The sequence below is a fragment of the Nomascus leucogenys genome, chromosome 24 (genome assembly GCF_006542625.1).
Source record: "Nomascus leucogenys isolate Asia chromosome 24, Asia_NLE_v1, whole genome shotgun sequence".
Taxonomy (NCBI): Eukaryota; Metazoa; Chordata; class Mammalia; order Primates; family Hylobatidae; genus Nomascus; species Nomascus leucogenys.
This window is the reverse complement of record NC_044404.1, coordinates 17,322,551-17,343,786: the sequence shown is the minus strand read 5'-3', so window position 1 is coordinate 17,343,786 and position 21,236 is coordinate 17,322,551. Positions and strand designations below refer to the sequence as shown.

Below are 21,236 nucleotides of genomic sequence, written 5' to 3'. Positions count from 1 at the left end.
CACCGTCAGAGAAGTTGCAGAGCCAGGACTGAGCCACAACACCTACTGCCCTTTCTCTTGTTGGCCCGCAGGCTGAGCACCCAGGATTGTTACATCACGGCACCTCCAAGCCAGGAGGGACCTCAGAACTAACTCAGTCCTGCTCCCCTTCCCAGAAAGGAATCCTTTCTGTGGCACACTTGTAAGAAGGTTGTTCGGCCTCTCCTGGCTTCGCAGAGGGGAGGGGCTGCTTGTACTCCCCTGTATGTGTCCCCAGAGCCTGTGCTCATCCTTCAAGGCTCTGACTGGTACACACACTAGACCCAAAAGAAATACTTGAAGAATGTGTGAATGAACAAACTAGGAGCTCTCCACTCCCACCCCTGGGGGGTTTGGCCACCAGGACCCAAGAATCCCTCATTTGAAGGTATCAGAGCTTCCATCTCCCACCCTGTGGCTGTCCCACCCATGGCGTTCTCTGCAAACCTCCAGTGTGGCTCAGGTGACTCCAGGAAGCTATGGCCTTTATCTCTTATTGCCCCAATCCATCCTCTATCCTCTAAGGAAGCTCTGCGGGGGAGGAGCCAGGCCCAGGCTTCCTGAGGCAGGTCAAACCGGAGACACATCTGCCCAACGGGCACGAGGTAGCAGGAGCAGGTGAGTCACCCCATGGCACGCAGCCCAGTCACCCCATGGCAGGCGGGCAGTGGTGCCAAGTGGCAGATACCCCTCTTTCCTCATTATCTCCGTGGCACAGCCTCCGTGGCTGCCCCTTCCTTCAAGAACCACTGAATCCCCTTCCTCCTCCTCACTGCCCACCCACCAATACCAGGATTTATTTCCTGGGCTGGCTCTGCTCTGGACTTGGTTCCCTCCCATGACCAGCTCCTCACCCCCTCTCATCCAATGCCCTGGATCAACCCCATCGCTGCTCCCGATTAAGTTCGCCCTGATTTTTTGAGGCTTAGTCTCAGAGACTCGTTCTCAGTGGGTGGGCTATTTTGCTCCCCACCCCAGGGCACATTTGGCAATGTCTGGGGACATTTTTGGTTGTCACAACTCGGGAGTGTGCTGCTGGTATCTAGCAAAGAGAGGCCCGGAATGCTGCTCTCCATCCTACAGTGCACAGGGTGGCCCCCATGACAAAGAGGTACTGTGACAGTAGTGCTGAGGTTGAGAAACCTGGCCTGAGGAGAGGGCTGTCCCACAGTTCTGCACCCTCCCCTCCCAGTATCCTGATTACCTCGAAGCCAGGACCCTGGAGACTCCCCAAAAGCCTAAGAAGCCAGCTCCCTGGTGGTCCCCAGAGCCCAGCTCCTAAAACCCTGCCCTAACCCTCTTTTCTTCCTAAGAGACAGAAGATAGGGCCTTACCTCCGTCCAGCATGGGCCTTAAAGTCGTGACCTGGCACACAGTAGGGGCATAATGCATGGGCATTGAGTGTCTGGAGGAAACCAGGCTGGAAATCTCTATTTTCCAAAGATCACAGCAACTAAAACCGTAAGACTCTTGAGTAAGACCACAAGCGGGTTTAAACCCTGGCTTTGCCTCTTAGTAGCTGTGTGACTTGAGCAAATGGCTTGCCCTCTCTGCCTCGGTTTTCTCATTTGTCTGATGAGATGATGCTAATAATAAGCCTAGCTCACAGGGTTGTTGTAAGGGTTAAATTCAAGATTAAATTTCGAAATTTAACTCAAGAGGCTTGTGAAGCTCTTAGAATAGTGCCTGGCACATGGTAAGTGCTATGTATTAACTTATTTTTTTAAAAATGATTCACGCTCTTTTTTTAGGCTCATAGGCTCAGGATGGGGCTGGGGATATCTGCCTGTTCCCATTCTTGTGTGCCCCAGACAGATCCTCAGCCCAACCTGCAGGATCCCTTGGACATAGAAAAGTGCCATCTCTTCGTGGCACCAGCCCCCTCCAAGCCCCTGGTCTGGAGCTCAGCCACTGAAGCCTCTTCTACCGCGCTCAGCCTCCCAAACTTCAAATTCCCTGGCTGAGGTCTTCAGGAAACTCAGCAGACCAAGAGGAGGACCCAAGCTTCCCTAATTGGCTGCTGTTCCGAGGCCAAGGCTGGGGAGTGGGCCCTGAAGAAGCCCTGCCCAGCCTGCAGGGAGGAAGGTCCAAGGGCATCAGCACCAACGGCCTGCAAACCACGAGGCCTCTGACTCTTACCCATAAATGTCCACGAGGGTCTCCACGCCAGCCACACACACCGCACTGGTGGGATGCTCCAGGGACACACGCACGATTCTCTGCAGCGACATGCTGGTCTTGGACTTAGCTGTGGCCGCCAACCCCAACACTGCCCCTGAGGCCCCTTAGGATGAGGTTTAAAAGCCCCTGGCCCCACCCCTCCAGCCCAGGGTGCCAATTCATTGGCTCCAGTCATGAAAGCCCAGCCCCTTCCCAGAGCTGAGAGCTCAGGATTGGCTGGAAGGGACCCAGTATTTGTATATGAACCTGTTGTCCTGACCCCGGCACCCAGGAAGTTAATTTCTTGGGAAGCAAGTCCCCACAGGTACCTGGCTAGGCACCAGGAACTGTTGGGGGCAGGTGCTGTTGAGGGGGTGCAGAGATATATTATATTGATCTCGGACGCTTCTTGTCCTCTCACCTCCATTTTCTGCATTTTCAGAGACAATATAATTTAATGGGGAGCTTTCTTACCCTTCTGGGGAGCTGGTGAAAATGCAGATTCCCAGGTCTGTTGTCCACTCTGATCCAGCAGGTTAGGGGTGCAGCCTGGCCTCTGGATATTTTTTTTTTTTTTTTTTTTTTGAGATGGAGTTTCACTCTTGTTGCCCAGGCTGGAATGCAATGGTGCAATCTCGGCTCACAGCAACCTTCGCCTCCCAGGTTCAAGCAATTCTCCTGCCTCAGCCTCCCGAGTAGCTGGGATTATAGGTGTGTGCCACCACTCCCGGCTAATTTTGTATTTTTAGTAGAGACGGGGTTTTTCCATGTTGGCCAGGCTGGTCTCGAACTCCAGACCTCAGGTGATCCACCTGCCTCGGCCTCCCAAAGTGCTGGGATTACAGGCATGAGCCATGGCACCCAGCCCTCTGGATTTTTTAATAAGCACCCCCAACGCATTTTGGTGCCCTTTGAAAAGCACCAGCTTTTTTTTTTTTTTTTTTTTTGCATGGATTTTAGAGCCAGGCCTGGGTTTCAGCCCTGCCTCAGCTGCTTCCTGGATGGGCAACCTTGGGCAAGTTTCTTAATTGTTCATGCCTCACTTTTCTCATCTGAAAAATGGTTGCTGTGAGGCCTCAGTGGCAGCGTTGGTAGAGCTCTGGTATGGAGCTTGGCGTTATTGTATTACTATTGTTGCTGTTATTAGGTCCCAGAAACCTCTAAAAGCGGTAAATGATGAGGGTGAGAACTCTCTCCAGCCAGGGGGAGCTTGGCATGTCAGAGTAGGAAGGCTCAGTCGTCAGGTGGGAAACTGAAGTCAGAGAGGCATTCAGGCTCCTGGAAGAGCAGGAGCAAGGGCTCTGGGGAGAGAAGTCTTGGGTTCAGAAGCAGGCTCCACAGTGCACCCGCAATAGGGCCTTGAGTGTCAGTGTCCCCCCTCTTGGAGACTCGGTTTCCTCATCTGTAGAAAATGCAGCTAATCACTGGCCCTGGCAGAGATAACAGTGAAGACGCACCCTGTCGGGCGGAGGCTCAGGAGGTGCTGAATAGAGGTTTCCTCCCTTCTCCCTGGCAGTGCTGACAGCCTGAGGCAGGATGGGGGCCAGGACCCTCTCCCCAACATCTCCAGCTGGGACATCTGCACCGGTTCAAGGACCTCAATACAACCCTAAGATTGTCATTCCCATGTCTCAGTTTTTGGGAAAGATGTTCTTTTCAAGGAGAGCTGCTCGGCTGCTGGGTCAAGGGACAGCTTCACTTTTTTCAGCTGTGGAATGGCTTGATGGCTGAGTCAGCCTTGGGAGCCCTGGGTAAGAGTTTGAGCTCAGGAGGAAGGCTTAGTCTCCCTAGCCTGCTTGTGAGCACAGATGGGGAATAGATGCAGAAAGTGGGGGCTTTCCCTGGGGCGCTGGCCCACTACCTGCCTCTTTCTCGGAGAACTGTATGTACCTTTGGAAGGAGACTCATGCCTTTACTTCTCCTCTGTTAATATCAACTTTTAGAAACAGGTTTGTGGTTAATTCAGACTAAAGTGTCAATGACTAATAGGCAGCAACTTTTTGCCCTCTTAGTCCACAACAAAAGCTAAAATAAAGTGAGTATCAAAGGGTGTAATTTGAGGCAGCAGCAAATGTGTAGGATAAAAGGGTGATGTTTTCAGGCATCCAAAATCAGACCACTGAAGCTGGGTAACTTAGAAGCTTCAGACACAAAAATGGAAGGGAATTGGGCCAGGCACAGTAGCTCACACCTGTAATCCCAGAACTTTGGGAGGCCAAGATGGGAGGATTGCTTGAGCCCAGGAGTTTGAGACCAGCCTGGGTAACATAGCAAAACCCCAGCTCCGTAAGAAAGAAATTAACAATTAGCTGGGCATGGTGGCCTGTGCCTGTATTCCTAGCTACTCTGGAGGCTGAGGTGGGAGGATCGCTTGAGCACAAGAATTCAAGGCTGTGATGAGCTGTGATAGCACCACTGCACTCCAGCTTGGGTGACAGAGCAAGACTTGGTCTCAAACAAAAGAAAACAAAACAAAACAAAACAAAAACCAGGAAGGGAACTGTAGTGGCCTGTGGCCCTGGGAACCAGCCCTGCTGGGGAACTCTCCCCTCTGTTAATAGGGCCCAGGCTGCCTCCCCGACCTGTTGTCCTTGAGAGATGGAGGAGATGCTGAAGGAAGAGAGGAGAGAGGAAGAGGCAGGGCCCATCCCTCCCCTGATCTGATCTCCATTTCAGCAGGGCCATCAGCCCCAGAGCAAGAGGCATGTGCCAGTCATCCTGCTGAATCAGCCTGCCTGGCACTGGCTGTGGCACTGGCCGTGGCACTGTGAGGCTCTCCCAGCTGAGCAGGGGCTGCCTGTGGCAGCAGAAATTGAGCCAAGCAGCTGCATAGTGGGTGGAACTGGAAGCAGGCTTCTCCGCTTTCCTCCCCTCCTCCCCAACCCAACAAACAGGCTGGGGAGACAGCCCTGTAAGAAATGCATGTCAACATTTTTATTGATCAGAAAGGAGGTGACTGGTCACCCAGAACATTCTCAGAGCCAACACCAGGGCCCCTCAATGGCCCAGCAGCAACTCCAGAGCTTCCCACACTCAGTGTGGCCCCGACCCCCAGCCCTATCTCTGCAATGCCCACTCCCTTCCTACCTACAGCTCTTTCTCAGGGGAATCCCAACCCCAGCTCACAACCCCCAGCCCCTTCAGAGCCTCCTTCTCCTTCTTGACTCAGTGCAGGCTGGCATATGATCCTGAGCAGAGGGTGCTCAGGTTAAAGCAGGAGCATGCAAATGGGGTTCTGTAGAACCTTCCAGAAGGGGATTTTCAGGTTCCCGCTCACCCACTTTAACCATAGCGGTTCCAGGCTAGCTTTTGTTGGCCAACAGTAGTTGGCTCAATGTGAGGTCTCACCAGGGGCCACCAAAAACCCAGATGGACCGAGGCCCTAGGGCCAACTGCCCTACAATGGCCTCACTGGCAGTGGGGGAAGAGGGTAGGCTGGCTTCCTCCTGCCCGTGCCCTGCAGCCCAGCTGAACCAGCCTGCCTGTGCTTGTCTCAATGACCTCACTCAGGGCTATTAACCTCCCGTGGCAGCTGTCTTCCCTACTATGGGAGGGGACATGGGCCTGCCACAGCGGTTATTCAGGGATGAAACCCAAGCTATGTGCAGGGTCCCTGGGTTGCTGAGAGGGACCGGGCAAGCCTTCCCCTCCCACTGCCTGCAGAATGAAGGGGAATAATTAAAGACTATTAAAGGAAATTAAACTCCACCTTCAGAGATAACCTAATTTCTTGCCAACAAACACACACACTCTTCTAACATCTGGCCCCCTACCCCTGCTACATCTGGAAGCGCCAGCTCCCTTCAAATCCAGAGTCCAAAATCCCAGCCCAGGAACCATGGACACCTCTAGGCCCCCAAATCCGTCATCACACACTCTGCCATCCTGACCTCATCCCCTCCTGCCCCATCATCCTTTGTGTGTCCTCAGGCCTCACGTTGGCCTCTCAGCATTTCTGAGCTGGGAGAAGCCAGCTCTGGTAATTAAAGTCTTTCCAGAAAGGTAGCAATCACTCTTCTGAGGTCGGAGTCAGTTATTAAAATTTTGTTGTCTTTTTTTCTATTTAAATTGGCCCTTGGACACTGGGTTTTTCTGTCCTTGTTTGTCTGCACACAGCTGAAGGGTGCTGGATGGGGGTGGAGGTAAGTGTCACAGCCTTGGGTCCCCTTTGGGAGAAGAAACCTGGAGGGGGGAGAGGATGTTTCTGATCTCCTTTCCTAGTTTTCCAAGAGCAGAGGCAGCCTGGTGCCTGGCACACCAGACCCCAGGTCCCCCAGGCCCGGTTCTTGGTGCAGATGCAAAGTCATTATCCTTGTTCGCCAGGGAGGTATCAGAATGAAGGGGGAGCAATTCTCAGTGAGGCCCATCTCCCTAGGCCACCCACAGCCATTCTAGAACATGCTAACATTGTTGATCTAGAGCCTCTGGGGGCTGTGGGTGGGAAAGAGGCGAGGGAAGAATGAGGTGCCTTCTTCTCGGGTTGGGTAGGCCATTCCAGAGGCGAGGGTAGGTGGTATCCATCCCTGTGTCCTGGTGCTCACGGTGGCCAGGATGTTTGCAAAGTGCCAAGACTCCCCCAAGAGAATGGAGGCCAGGTGGTTGTTCCTTGCCCTCACCCTGGCGGGGTTCCCCAGCAAGAGGGCAGAGAGGATGGCAGGTGGGAGCAGGCTCAGGGCACCATGTTCCACCATTTGAAGGGAAAGGGCTTCCTGCGCACGTTGGTGCCACAGTGGATCTCCCCCTGCAGCTCGTGGTAGGACAAGTAGTCATCAATGAAGACGCAGTGCAGGCCCAGAGGCTCCAGCAGGGACTGCACCTTCTCCTCCAGGCAGCAGCGGCCATTGATGATGGGCCCGTAGGGCTTGGGGATGCCCAGGTACTTGCCTAACACCACCATGTTAACCTGCAAAAGAGAAAAAGCAAAAGGGAGGCTGTCTGGCTGTGAGTGCTATACTTCTGGCACCCCTTCCTTGCCAGAATGAGACAGGCCCTGGGGAATGGGTTGGCCATAGCCAGAGCCCAGAAAGGGCTCTAGGACTGGGGTTTGCTCAAGAGTTAGGGTCTATGAAAGCAGAGGAGAAAAAGATTCGGGGTTGGAAATGAGGTTGAATAACAGCCAGGGCTACCAGGAATTTTGTACATTAAAAAAAAAAAACAAAAAACAAATCACTTCTCCAACGCTTTCTTCCATCTATGAGAAAATTGTCATAGCAACTTCGTTAGAACAAGAGATTTTCATGTCATCCGTCAGAAACTTGTACAACAAATATACACACCTACAAGGTCTGTGGTGTGGATGTCTTCCAAAGTGTGGTGTGCTTTTGCAGTGCACAGCTTGCTTAACTGTCTTTGGCAGCCCTGATCATTGTTAGCATTTATTGAGCATCTTCTATGTGCCAGATGTATCATCACTAAATCCCAGAGCCTCCCTCTGAAGCTGTGGCTCAGACAGGTTAAGTCACATAACCATACAGCCAGAGAATGATGAGACTGACATTTGGACTTGGATCTGACTGGTGCCAAAATCCATGCTCTTTTTATCTGACCACCTGTGGGACTGAGGAGTTGGGGGAACGGGCTGAAAGCCTTCGGGGACACTTGAGTTTAACTCCGGGGGCACCTCTCCTTCCCTTGGTTGTGGACTTGGCTTGGGGCCCTAATCTGGGGATGGGAATTCTCCCCCATGCAGTGGTATGGGGGTTTCTTAGAGGAAATCTCAGCCCAGGTTGATGGCAAGAGGTCATAAGGGGTGACCCTTGGTGTTCAAAGGGGACTCCGGACCTTCTCTCTAGAGGGTGGCTCTGGGCTGTCTTGGGTTTGGGGTGAGCCTGTCCTGGACTCTGCCCTCAAACTCTCCGTGCTCTGCCCCCCACCCTCAAGTCTGCCCCACCCTCATCCATGGCAGGGACCAACATAAAGCTGGAGGGTCCCGTGAGGTCAGTCCCCTGGCCTTGGCCCTGAACTACCTCCTTGCCCATTAATGGGCCAGAACATGCTGGGGTGGGAGTGGGGGTGGGGCATGCAGGGTTCAAAGGGCAGAAAGAGGAGAAAAGAGCCAAGACCAGGACCAGGACCAGGACCAGGACCAGGACCAGGGCCAGGGCCAGGGCCAGAGCCAGCCAGGCCTCTGCTTCCTCCTAAATGAGGAGTCATGGGATTGGGGGCTGGTCCCAACTCCACCACTCGCTCACTGTGTGACCTCAGACACATGACCCACTCTCCTTCTAAGCCTCAGTTTCCCCATCTGACAAACCAAGGGGTTAACTGGGTGTTCCCTATGGGACCCTCCAGTGAAGACAAGTTGGGATCCTTCAGCAGAGCCTGGAACGAAGCTAGGGAATCCCCACAGGATGACCCACAGGCAGGGGCTTCCAGCAGATGGAGGCCAGGCCACAGTCACACACGCTCCAGCCTAGGCCTTCCCCCCACCTTCAGCCAGAACCAGAGCTTAGCAGTCCCTTAGAGCTTTGCTGTCCACCACAGTAGCCACTGGCCACATGCAGTTGTTTAAATTAAACTTACATAAAGTTACAATTTCTGTTCTTCATTGACACTAGCCACATTTCAAGTGGTAGCTGAGTGGCTACTGGACTGTATTGTGCAGATATGGAACATTTTCATCAGCACAGAATGTTCTAACAGACAACACTGCCTTCAAGCCGTCATTCTCAATCGGGGTCGATTTTGTCCACTAGGGCATTTTTGGTTGTCACATCTGGGAGAGTGCTATTGGCATCTAGTGGGTAGAGACCAGGGAGGCCACTAAACACCCTGCGAGGCACAGTACAGCATCTACAACAAAGGCTTATCCAGCCTTAAACAACAATAGAGCTACAGAGTCGAGAAATCCTGCTTGGGGGTCTCTGCCAGGACCTAGAGGCTGGAATCTCCCCATGAGGAGTCAGGAAAGCACACGGGCCCTCCCCACCTCCTGCAACCTGCATCCTGATTCCAACATTCACTTCCAACCCTGATTCCATCCTGATTCCGACATTCACTTTCAACCCTTGGCTTGTCCCAAGAAAGGGATTCAAGCTAAAGACCGCAGTCTGAAGAAAGAGGGTCTATCCCCATCCTGGGGGACTATCCCTGCCAGCTGCCAACACCCCAACATCCTTTCCCAAGAGGTCAATGGGCACTTGGGCCAGGCCCACCCTGATAGCATCGCTCAGGCCCCTCCCAGGTGAGATCACATCTGCTCATCTCCTTGTCAGCTGCCCTGTTAATGAGAGTCAGCGAGGCCACCACCCACCCCACCTGCCCTGCCTGCCTGACACAGGACCCCCACTGGGGAGCAGCAAGTGAGGGGCTGTGGTGGGGAACACAGCAGGCAGCTGAGACCCAGAGACAGAAGCCTGAAACACTTGGAACCAAACCACGCTTTCTTTTTCCATCTGGGTGAGAAAAAAAAAGTGCTTTGTGGCGGGGCATCCCATGCTCTGCAGGATGTTTGGTGAAATCCCTGGCTTCTACCCACCAGATGCCAGGGGCACGCACCTCACTGCGGCAACAAAAATCCCCTGGGGGCAAAATTGCCCTGGTTGAGAGCCACTGATGGGAATGTTCTCTATATTCACAAAAACAGACACTGGAGAGGTCCGCGGGGCCCTCCAGCCTCTGCACCAGCCTGCCCTGGGCCAGGGAGTGCTTCTTCTCAGAGCCCCGCAGACCCCCCAGCAGGACCCTGCCCAAGGGCTCTCACCATGTCTGGGAAGAAGGCTTCCGCATAGAAGTTTTTCAGGAAGAAGAGCTGGGGAATGTCCACGATGTCACTCTCTGCCAGGCCCAGCTCCCGCTTCAGCACATTACGGTTCCAGTCAATGCATTTCTGGGGAAGGAGGCAGCTGGGCAGCCCAGGACTAGGAAGAGCATAACACTGGCCAAGCACCTACTGTGTGCCGGGCCCGTGTGGAGCCCTCTGGGTCTGCTAGCTCCTTGAAGCCTCACAACAGCTTTGTGCAATAGAAGCCATTGCTGTCCGGGGGAAACTGAGGCTCAGGCAACCTGCTCGAGTGCACACGACTAGGATGTGCCAGAGCTGGGGTTCGAACCCAGGCAGTTTCTGGATGCAAATGTTCTTTTCAGTACAACACACTGTCCCAGCCCCAGCCACAGCGTGGCTGATGTTCCTGTCCCTTCTCAGCAGCTTAAGAGAAAGTGCTGGGCACTACCGGGAAGGAGTAAGGGCCCTCCCCCCATTAACTGAGCACCGACTCTGTGCTAGCCCCTTCACCTTGCATGGGGCAGGCACTTTTTATCCTTGGGGTGAGCCCTGCCCCTTCCTGACACCTTGCTTCACCTGTTCTCACAGGATCCCCCTGAATCTCACCCACCCCACCTCTGGGCCCCGCGAGGTCCTATTTCCCCACCATGTCTCTCGCATTTCACCAGACTTCTCAGATGAGAGGCTCAGATTTGCTTCTGTGAAAATAGGTCATTGCCCCATGGTGGGGCCAGGTCTCTGTCATTAGGCTGGGAGCTCCCTGAGGGCATGGCTCTGTCTCTTCTGTCAGACTGTGGGTTCCTGAAGGCAGAGGCTGTATCCCACCTGCAGGCCCCAGCAGCCCCCAGGACTATGAGAGCTCCAGCGCCGAATCCCTGACCCAACCCAGTAGTTCCTGGGGCTTCTTCTCCCTGGAAGGGAAAGGATCCCTTAGGGGAGCTGGTGGTCCTGCTTCTCACCTGTGCGTGAAGATTGTCTCTCTGGAGGTGTCTGTCTGCCAGCATCTCATTAATGCTTCTTTTTGCCTGGTGTCTTAACCCTGCAAGAAGAGAAACACAGTACATAGCTCAGGGAGCACTGCCTAGAGGCCATCTTTGGCCTGGGGCTACATAATCCAAGCCAGGATTTCCCTCCTACCTCACCGCCAGGGTCAGAAGCGATAGAGAAAGCCAGAGACTGAGAACCCTGATGGGACCAGGCCGTGGCTGCAAAGAAAACCTGGTGATGGATGAGGAACTCCTCAGGAAGTGACTCTGGACTCGGAGCCTAATAATTATGGCACAGCTACCATTATCGAATGTCTGCCATGCTCTGGGCATCTTAATGTATTATTAATATTTAAAGCAACTATAGGAGGGATTATCATCTACGACTCAGAGAAGAGGAAACTGAGGCACTGAGAGGTTCAGAACACACCCTTGATACCACAGCCAGCAAATGCCAAGACCAGGATTTGAACCCAGGGCTATCCTTGTGGACATCTGCACCACATCCATTCCAATGCTCTATTCCCCAGATGAGAACACTGAGGCTGTGATAAGGAGGGGAGGTGGGCCAACCAAGCCCTTGGAGGGTCTGTTAGCTCCTGCAAGAAGCTCTGCAGAGGGGCCCTGACCAAGCTTGGCTTCTCCTCCTTCTTCTCTCGAGCCCCCAGCCCTGCTGCTCCCTGGCTACGCAGCCCTGGCCAAACCAATTCTCCTCTCTGAGCCTCAGTTTCCACTTCTGTGAACAGGGATAAGGAAGAGGGAAGAGATCAAACGGGAGCGAGAACAAGAAGGTGCCTGGCATTGACTGGCACCTGGGGCACTCATGACTTCCTGTGCCTTTCCTCTCCTGGGGTGTGGCCCAGGAACTTCCCCACCCATCAGAGGACCTGGGGACCCAAGAAACGGAGAGTGGGTGTTGGGTTCTGAGTCCAGCTGAGAGATCTGCAGGTGCAGGGGCTGTACCCAAGGATGGTGGTGAAAGGGCAGGATCCCCCAGGGGTGACCAGGTCATTGGCACTCACCATCAAACTGGGCTGCCTCCCCATAGCCCTCTTCTTTCTTCTCTTGGAAGAGTTTGAGGCAAGCCCTGGGGCTAGCCAGGAGCAGCCGGAAGCCCTGGCATGGAGGGAGGGAGAATGGCTCAGTGGACAGGGTCCCCCTAGACACAGGAGACCCCAGACTCAGGACTCAGGAGGGGCCTGACAGTTCTTGGGACTCCCCTCTCCCACTCAGTCTGCACACCAGCCACAAAGCACTGTCTGCAACTCTCCCGGTCCTCCAAGCAGGTTCCCACCTCCGGAACTTTGTCTGTGCTGTTCTCCCTCCCTGGAGGCCCTTCGCATTTTGCCCACTAGGGCATTCTGATTTCTTCCTTCAAGGCTCAATTCAGGGCTGGGTGTGGTGGCTCACGCCTGTAATCCCAGCACTTTGGGAGGCCAAGGTGGGCGGATCACCTGCAGTCAGGAGTTTGAGACCAGCCTGGCCAATACGGTGAAACGCTGTCTCTACTAAAAATACAAAAAATTAGCCGGGCATGGTGGCGTAATCCCAGCTACTTGGGAGGCTGAGGCAGGAGAATCGCTTGAACCCAGCAGGTGCAGGTTGTAGTGAGCCGAGATCGCGCTATTGCACTCCAGCCTGGGCAACAGAGCAAGATTCTGTCTCAAAAAACAAACAAACAAAAAACAAACAAAATACCCAATTCAGATGTCTCCTCTCTCACTGTCAGAGCGGTCCCTAGCAGAGCCGTAACCACTGGTCACAGGGAAGCCTCCCCTCCCAGGCTGCTGGCTCCCTGGCCATGCCTTCCCCAGCCACCTCTGCAAGGCTTACTGTAGAGGCCCAGAACCCGGATTTGAATCCTATCCTGACACCTGCAGGCTGGGTGAGCTTGGATAGGTTAATGGCCCTTCTAAGCCTCAATTTCCTCACTTGTAAAATGGGGCAATAATAATTGCACCCACTTGACGGGCTTGTTGTTGGAGGATTAAATGAATTAAAACATGTGAGTATCTGGCACATAGTAGGTGCTCAGCAAATATTACCAATTATTATCAATATCATTCCTGACTATTGGCTAAGCGATTTGGGTCCAAGCACAAATACCCAGGAAGTGTGAGGATGAGCGTGTCAGGGTGCCCTGACCCAGAGAATGTCCCAATCCAGAGCTTACTCGGGGCACAGGGTTGAGCTGGTTCCAGATGGCTTTGCCCTGACTCATCCCATCAGGTCAGACAGGGGCAGAGGTGGCTCAGGCAGGGAGGGAGGGGACGCACCTTTTGGTCAGAGGTAGGCACGAAGGTCAGAAACTCGTCCACATGGCCCACAGAGAGCCAGTCCGAGTAGAGCTCCACGGGTGCCTGCACTTGCTGTGCCTTCAGGAAGTTCCGCACCGCGCTGGCCATCTGCCGCCCACCCGACCTGGCCAGGAGGGAGAGGGCGGGCAGTCACCTTGTGCCTGAGAGGCATCAGGCCTTGCCTCTGAGTCATCATCAGAACTGCCACCAGGGAGCGGAATTGCTCAAAGAATGCTTTAAACGTGGGGCGTAGAGAGTGGAGAAGCCAAGACAGCAGAGAATGGACTGTGCATTTGTGTGTGCATTTGAGCATCTACTGTGTGCTGTCCTTAGGGTCCTCAAAGTAAGTGTCTTGTTTAATCCTCCTGATGACCCTATGATATACATACAAATACCAGCTCCAAGTTACATCTGAAGCATGATCTGCCAAGCTCTCTGGCCTCACTCCCCACTGCGCCCCTCCTTGCTCACTTGGCTCCAGGCACGCCGGCCTCCCTGCTGGTCTGCTGTCTCCAGCCTGCTCCTGCCTCAGGGCCTTTGCACGGCTGTTTCTACACCCTGGAATATTCTCCTAATTAGCCACATCTTTAACTGTCTCTTTCTTTCTTTCTTTCTTTTTCTTTTTTTCTTCCTTCCTTCCTTCCTTTCCTTCTTTTTTCTTTCTTCCCCTTCCTTCCTTCCTTTCTTTTTTTCTTTCTCTCTCTCTTTTTTTTTTTTTGAGATGGAGTCTCGCTCTTTTGCCCAGGCTGGAGTGCAGTGGTGCTATCTCGGCTCACTGCAAGCTCCGCCTCCCGGGTTCACACCATTCTCCTGCCTCAGCCTCTTGAGTAGCTGGGACTACAGGCGCTCACCACCGCACCTGGCTAATTTTTTGTATTTTTAGTAGAGACGGGGTTTCACCATGTTAGCCAGGATGGTCTCGATTTCCTGACCTCGTGATCCGCCCACCTCGGCCTCCCAAAGTGCTGGGATTACAGGCATGAGCCACCGCGCCCGGCCTTTTTTTTTTTTGAGACAGGGTCTCACTCACTCTGTTGCCCAGCCTGGAGGCTGGAGTACATGGCTCACTGCAGCCTCAACCTCCCGTGCTCAAGTGATCCTCTCACCTCAGCCTCCTAAGTAGCTTAGACAACAGGTATGTGTCACCATGCACGGCTAATTTTTGTATTTTTTGTAGAGGTGAGGTTTCGCCATGCCACCCAGGCTAGTCTTAAACTCCTGGATTCAAGCGACCCCCCCACCTCGGCCTCCCACAGCACTGGGACTACAAGTGAGGGTCACTGTGCTTGGCCTAACTGCCTCTTTTCCTTCAAGGCTTTGTTTAAACATCAGACTCTCAGCAAAGCTGAGACAAACATTTATTGACATGTGCCACACACATGCTTTACCCAGGCTACCTCATTTAATCCTTATGACAGCCCTGTGGGGTTGGGACTATTACTGTCCCCATTTTACAGATGAGGAAGCTGAGGCCCAGAAAATTAAAGTTATATGCATTTGTTCATGCATTCATACTATATTCATACATATGATTGGAGGTACTTATTTGTTTTGTTCACTTATTGTCTGTTTCTCTCTGCTGGAATGTTTGGTTGTCTGTTTTGTCCATTGCTAAGGTCAGAAACCAAGGCAGGGTCACTGGACAGCAGCCTGAGGTGCTAAATTTGAGTTTGGGGCCCAGGTAGAAGGAGACCTGGGTTCTGACCGTACTGCTAACTTGCTATGTGGTCCTAAGTACGTAGCCAACCCTTTTCAAACCTTAGGTCCCATCTGTCCACCAAAGGCCTCATTCCTGGTTTTCAATCCAACAGCCAATGGAATGGGGAGACATCCACACTGGAGACCCCTCACTTTCCCATGTGGGGTCCTTGCTCTGTGCCTGGGAGTTCCCAGAACAGACCCCTGCACCCTTGAGAGAAGGCTCCTGGCTTGGCTCACTGGCTCGTGAGGCTTGAGGGAGCAGACAGGTAAGGATGTCCATGTGTTGCAGTGTGACATAGAGACTGGGGCAGGAGCCTGGGACAGAGAAGGGAGCAAAGTCCTTGGAGAACACCAAGGAGCCCCTTCCCTTCCTGAGCCTGCATCCTCCGAGCTCTCTGTCCCTGAGCCTGCATCCTCCAAGCTCTCTGCCCCTGAGCCTGCATCCTTTGAGCTCTCTGCTTCTGAGCCCAAGTCCCAAGGATCCTGGAGGAGAGAACTGCCCCGTGAGGCATCTGAACAGAATGGTTTCTCCCTGAACTCTGTCCGCAGCTGGACCTGCAGAGCCCTCTCCTGCCTGAGGTCCTACCAGTCCATCCCTGCCCATCTACATGCCACCCATATCGAGTTTTTTCCACTTTTCCTTTGAGCTGTACCTTCTCTGGCTTCCAGGCTTCTGTCTGAGCGCTTCCCTCTGCCTGCAACATGGTCCACTCCACGCTACTTTTGCTCGCTTGCTTGCTTGCTCGCTCGCTCGCTCGCTCCCTCCCTCCCTTCCTTCCTTCCCTTCCTCCCTCCCTCCCTTCCTTCCCTTACTCCCTTCCTTCCTTCATTTGTTTGTTTAGATGGAGTCTTGCTCTGTCACCCAGGCTGGAGTGCAGTGGCATAATCTTGGCTCAGCACAACCTCCGCTTCCTGGATTCAAGCAATTCTCCTGCCTCAGCCTCCCAAGTAGCTGGGACCATGGGCGTGCACCATCATGCCCAGCTAATTTTAGTATTTTTAGTAGAGCGAGGTTTCACCATGTTGGCCAGGCTGGTCTCGAACTCCTGGCCTCAGGTGATCCACCCACCTCGGCCTCCCAAAGAAGCGTCAATATCGTTGGCTGCCCCTAGGAAGCCTTCTAGGACACCGCATGTGGGATGATATGTGATCCCCTCTTTGATCCATTGCTTGCCTGTCTCCCTCATTAGACTCTAAATCTCAAGGGCAAACTCCTCAGCCATTTCTGTATCCCCAGCATTAGACCTTGGGCTTGGCCTATAGGAAGTCTCCATAAATATTTACTGAATTGGTAAATGAATGTATGAAAGAACGCACGTAACTTAACTTTTCCAAGCCTCAGCTTCCTTATCTGTAAAGTGGGGATAATGATGGTCTCAGTCTCACAGAGTTGTTGCAGAAATTAAATGAGGCAGCCTGGGGAAAGCACTATAGGTGTGACACGCAGTATGTGGTAGGTGGTCAATACATTTTGTCCAATTAGTTCCAACCTGCTTTAAAGCAGCCCCACTACTGGGGCCAACTGAAAAATACCTAAGCATTCAAGAGGTGGTTGACACGAATTCTTTATCCCCAGTAATGCTGATTCTATAGCTGGGGCTGGGATTTTCATCAGGCCCATTTTAAAGATAAGGAAACTGAGGCATGGAGTATAAAATAATTTGCTCATTTAAAATGCATCTGTTTTGTTCACTGATGTATCCCCAGTACCTTTAACTGTGCCTGGCATACAATAAATATTTTTAAATGAATTAATTGAGTACCTATTGTGTGCCAGGCACTGTGGTAAACACTGGTTTGGGGGACACATCCCAAATCATGTAGCTGGCGAGTGGCAGGGCCAGGACTCAAACCCAAGTCCATCTGATTCCAAAGCCTGTGCTCCTTCCTCACGGGTTCCTCCCTGACTTAGAGAAAGACTGTCCTGAGGCCTCAAGGACTGTCTGCCCCCAAGGGTGTGGGTAGAACAGCCCACACAGTAGTGTCTGGGCATGAGTCACCAACAGGCTGAGCACATGCCTCTCACCTGGCCAGTCTCAGCCCCAGGCATCCTGTCTGGGCACCCAGTTACGTGCCTGGGTAGGTGCCAGGAAGCCTCGCCTCATCCGATCCAGAGCTCTGAGGCTGCCAGATTCACCAGGTGAGGCTGTGACCTTCTCAGCACTGCCTGACTCCTCTGGGCTGGAGACTAGATGGTCAGCCAAGGCTTGGGGGGCAAGTGGGGGCACCCCTGCTATGCAAAAACCCCACAAATAGGAAGGTGATCTCCAGAGCTTGCAGTGGGTGTCATCTCCAGGGAGGAAACAGGGGGACCCACCAGGACCCTGAACTGCACACCCCATTCTTTGGTCACCTGCAGGGAGGGTGTGCACCCATTCAGCAGGACCTAACAGACATCGCCACCCGTTTGAGTGTGAAAACCTAAATACCTTGTTTCCTGCTCCATCACATCTGTCCAGGGTGAGATCCACTGACTCACCTCTGTCATCAGGGTATCCTGGCCAATCACTTGCTTACCTGCAGCCACCTGACCTGGGAACTTCATGACCTCAGGGCCCTTTTAAGCCACGGTTAGGACAGAAGCTATTCTGACTTCCTAATGGGAGAAGTCAATGAATCTATTCCTCTGTCTCTGTGCCAGACTGTATCTCACCTCCCCAGCTTCTCCAATTTTTCATGAGATGCCAGAAACCTGGCTTTTTATGGGAGGCCCCCCCGATATCTATTTAATGTCCATGACTCATTAAGCTCATAAAATGAGGTAGGCCAAAAGATCGCAGGCCACAAGTGTGTGAGTTTTCTCCTAAGATTCTGTGATCTGTTAAATCTGAGATCCTAGGTTGCTGAGTCTTCGATTCCAGGATTCCACTCTGGAAGTTAAGATCACTTCTCAGACTGGGGAATTGTGTTTGTGACGGGGGCACAGGGAGGGTGGATGCTGCAGTCATTTCCTTGTGCCCCCCCACCTCCCGCCCCAGCCCCTCACTTGGGGAAGCTGCTGCCGATGAGGATCCGGCCCAGGGGGTATTCCATGCCGCCCACCGTGACGGGCGGGCTGACGTCCAGGTTGCCGAAGGAGTCAAGGCTGGAGGGACCAGGGAGCGGGATCTCCCGGGTCACATATCCAAAGTCAGGACCCTATGGAAGGACCAGCGAGACATCCGCCCCAAGAAGGAGAGGTGAGTGAGGACAGGACGAGTCAGTTCTTGGAGTAGAGGGAAGACGCTGGGGGTCTCCCACTCCATGGCTCTTAGTGCCTGAAAAACAATCTCTGTCCACGTTTTACAAATCCCCCCTGGGCTCTGAGAACCATGCGGTTAAAGTCAAATCAATAACCAAAGATAACTAAAAACTCCCCCAAATGTTTGGAAATTAAGCAGTACACATCTAAAGAATCCATGGATCAAAGAAGAAATCAAAGTGGAAATTAGACAAGATTTTGAAGTGAAAATTCATAAAAATCTGCTGTCTTTTGATAGCACATTAAAACTCACGGGATGTTGATGAGACAGCACTGCTAGGGAGTTGTCAGAGCTCTAGACGTGTATTTAAACCGAGCGTGGTGGGGCAAGCCTGTGCTCCCAGCTCCTCAGGGGGTGAAGTGGGAGGATGGCTTGAGCCCAGGAGGTGGTGGCTGCAGTGAGCTCGGATTGCACCACTGCACTCTAGTCTGGGTGACAGAGCAAGACTCTGTATCATAAAATAAAGTAGGCCAGGCATGGTGGCTCACACCTGTAATCCCAGCACTTTGGGAGACCGAGGTGGATGGATCACGAGGTCAGGAGTTTGAGACCAGCCTGGACAACATGGTGAAACCCCATCTCTACTAAAAATACAAAAAATTAGCCAGGCGTGGTAGTAGGGTGGGGAGCGCCTGTAATCCCAGCTACTCGGGAGGCTGAGGCAGGAGAATCGCTTGAACCTGGAAGGCAGAGGTTGCAGTGAGCCGAGATCACGCCATTGCACTCCAGCCCAGGCAACAGTGCGAGACTCCTTCTCAAAAACAAACAAACAAACAAACAAACACGTGTTTTTTTTTTTTTAGGAAGAGAAAAGGCTGATGTGGGGTGAGGGGGTGGAGGAGGGATAGCATTAGGAGATATACCTAATGTAAATGCTGAGTTAATGGGTGCAGCACACCAACATGGCACATGTACCCTAGAACTTAAAGTATAATTAAAAAATATATATACATATATAAATTAAATAAAATAAAAAGAAAAGCCTGAAACATCTTAGTTTCCGTTTCAAGCTAGAAAAAGAACAGCAAACTAAACACAAACAAAGTAGAAAATGAAAATGATAAAGATGAGAGCAGGAATCAGTGAAAAAATCCCCTGGATCCTATAGGCCAAGCCCAAGGCAGGTCAGGTGCGTCCCCCTCCAGCACGCTGGCCCTGGCGGATACACTCATCTGCAGGGTTCATTGTCACCTGATCCCTCCAGGCTGGGATGAATGTCCCTGCTCTGCGTGCCCACAGACTGCATCCCATCACAGCTCCCACCTAGACCATCACTGTCCCAGCAGTGGCAGAGTGGGAGCCGGGAAACAGGCAGAGACCGTGGGCTCACCTCGAGGGGTAGTGCAGCCTCGAGGCTGAGTGCAGGGCTGTGGGCACAGCCCCTCTAGCTTTGCATCTTGGTGCCACTATTAGCTTGCTGCATGGCCTTGGGCAAGTTACTTAACCTCCCTGAGCCTTGATTTCCTCATCCATAAAGAGGAAATAATGATAGCACTTATCCATAGGCATACCCCATGGAATACATGAGGCAAGCCATGGAAAGCTAGGAGACAGTGTCTGGAACTCAATACATAATGGTGGGTGCTGCTGTTGCCATCTCATGCACAGGAGGTGGCACAGTGCCTGGCACATAGTAGGTGTTCAGAAAACATTTGACACCTAAAGAGAGGCCCTAGCTCTTAAGAACAAGAGCCATGCAGGCTCACTAAGGGTGCATTCCCTCCAAAAGGCAGTTTGGTCTCCCCAGAGCTGACCACACTGCTAATTCCCCCTTGGCAACCAGTCTCCTTATCCAGAAGAGCTCTGCTGTCCTGCCCCTCCCAACACAGGAACAATCAGGCTGCTGCCTATTTGCAGGTGATTTGCATATCATTTCCTCTCTTGCCCAAACTCCCCACTGGCTCCCCAGTTTGCTGATATCCCACCTCCTGTATCCTTCTGCCCCCTCTTCCTGTTCTCTGAGCCCTGTAGGACCAGGCCCAGAAGAGACTTCACTGGTGCCCCTCCAGGAGGACCCAACCAGGGTTTGTGCGCTCTGCCTGTCACTACATACCAGGATCCTCTTATAGGGGAAATCTTTCAGGCCCCTGTTCCGGGGGGAGTCAAAGACCACGGGGAAGGATTTGTGAGGGGCCTCGATGTAGCCAAACTCCATCTCGTCCTGGAAGGGGAGAGATGAAAAAGCCTCGGTGACCTTTTTCGGGTGGTTTACAGAACAGGGTGGTCCCCACCAGGCCTGGGACAGAGCAGGGCAGCGGGTCTTCCCTAAGACCTGGTGAGGGGCAGAGGTAGAAGTGAGGCCTCTTAGGACCCCAGCCAGGAGAGGACTCTCATCTGGGACCAGAGCGTTTGGAGGGAAGCAGTGGAGGCTGGGGCTGATGCAGGCAGCGGAAAAGCCCTCGCCCCAGAGGCCTGGCCCAGGCTGCCGTGGCTTCTCTAGCGACACTGAGGTCCATCAGGCACCTGTGCGGCTTCCCTTTCCCCAAGCCAGGCTGCAGGCTTCCCAGGCTGCCCCCAGCTCTCTTCTGGAGTCGGCTTCAGCTCCCACCTGGATCCAGCGGTCATTTCGATTTTCAACTCGAGGGCAGATGGTCAGCTTGCAGTTGGCTTTCAGTGTCAGATAAGACATGTCCTCCAGGAATTTCTCATTGGAGCCATGAGTGTCCGTCACACTGTAAAAGGCAGGGAAAGGGGAGCATGCTAATGGCCTCTGACTGTGGCTGAGGTGTGAGTGGCCTTGATTCAGTTTGTGCTGGGCCCTGTGCAGCCTCTGGGGTACAGGGGTTCCAGTTCATGACCTTGAGAGGCTCATAGGCCCATGGGGAAGATGGATGAAGTCTCCAGATCATAGCAGGTGACAGGTGCAAGGTGAGGCGTAAGCGCGGGCAGTGGAGCCCAGAGGCAGGGCACCTAACCCAGCACAGGGAGTCAGGGAAGTCGCCACAGAGGTGACCTGGGGCTGAATCTTTTGGGTTAAAATAGCAGCGAGGGGCAGGTAGCCCTGTCTACTCCTGTTCCACACAACTGGCCTAAGCAAAGGGGTCAGGGTGGGGTTAGCAAGCAGGAGAAGAGTTTCTTTTTAACACCTACACACACCTAGACCCAGGGA

At 53.1% G+C, this 21,236-nt stretch overlaps 2 protein-coding genes across 2 annotated transcripts in view; both read right to left on the bottom strand.

Moving 5' to 3' along the window:
* PADI3 (peptidyl arginine deiminase 3) overlaps positions 1 to 2,283 on the bottom strand; it is a 38,486-nt gene extending 36,203 nt beyond the window's left edge. Inside the window, exon 1 of the mRNA XM_030805514.1 lies at positions 2,158 to 2,283. Within this exon, the coding sequence (XP_030661374.1) occupies positions 2,158 to 2,249 (92 nt within the window). The 5' untranslated portion in view covers positions 2,250 to 2,283. The remainder of the gene's footprint in view (positions 1 to 2,157) is intronic.
* Positions 2,284 to 5,090: 2,807 nt separating this feature from the next.
* The window catches only part of PADI1 (peptidyl arginine deiminase 1), a 40,202-nt gene continuing 24,056 nt past the window's right edge, over positions 5,091 to 21,236 (bottom strand). The window contains exons 9-16 of the mRNA XM_003279527.3: positions 20,676 to 20,799; positions 20,181 to 20,288; positions 17,872 to 18,023; positions 13,164 to 13,308; positions 11,910 to 12,003; positions 10,861 to 10,940; positions 9,881 to 10,006; positions 5,091 to 7,081 (exon numbers count right to left, since the gene is read on the bottom strand). Of these exons, the coding sequence (XP_003279575.1) occupies positions 6,848 to 7,081; positions 9,881 to 10,006; positions 10,861 to 10,940; positions 11,910 to 12,003; positions 13,164 to 13,308; positions 17,872 to 18,023; positions 20,181 to 20,288; positions 20,676 to 20,799 (1,063 nt within the window). The 3' untranslated portion in view covers positions 5,091 to 6,847. The remainder of the gene's footprint in view (positions 7,082 to 9,880; positions 10,007 to 10,860; positions 10,941 to 11,909; positions 12,004 to 13,163; positions 13,309 to 17,871; positions 18,024 to 20,180; positions 20,289 to 20,675; positions 20,800 to 21,236) is intronic.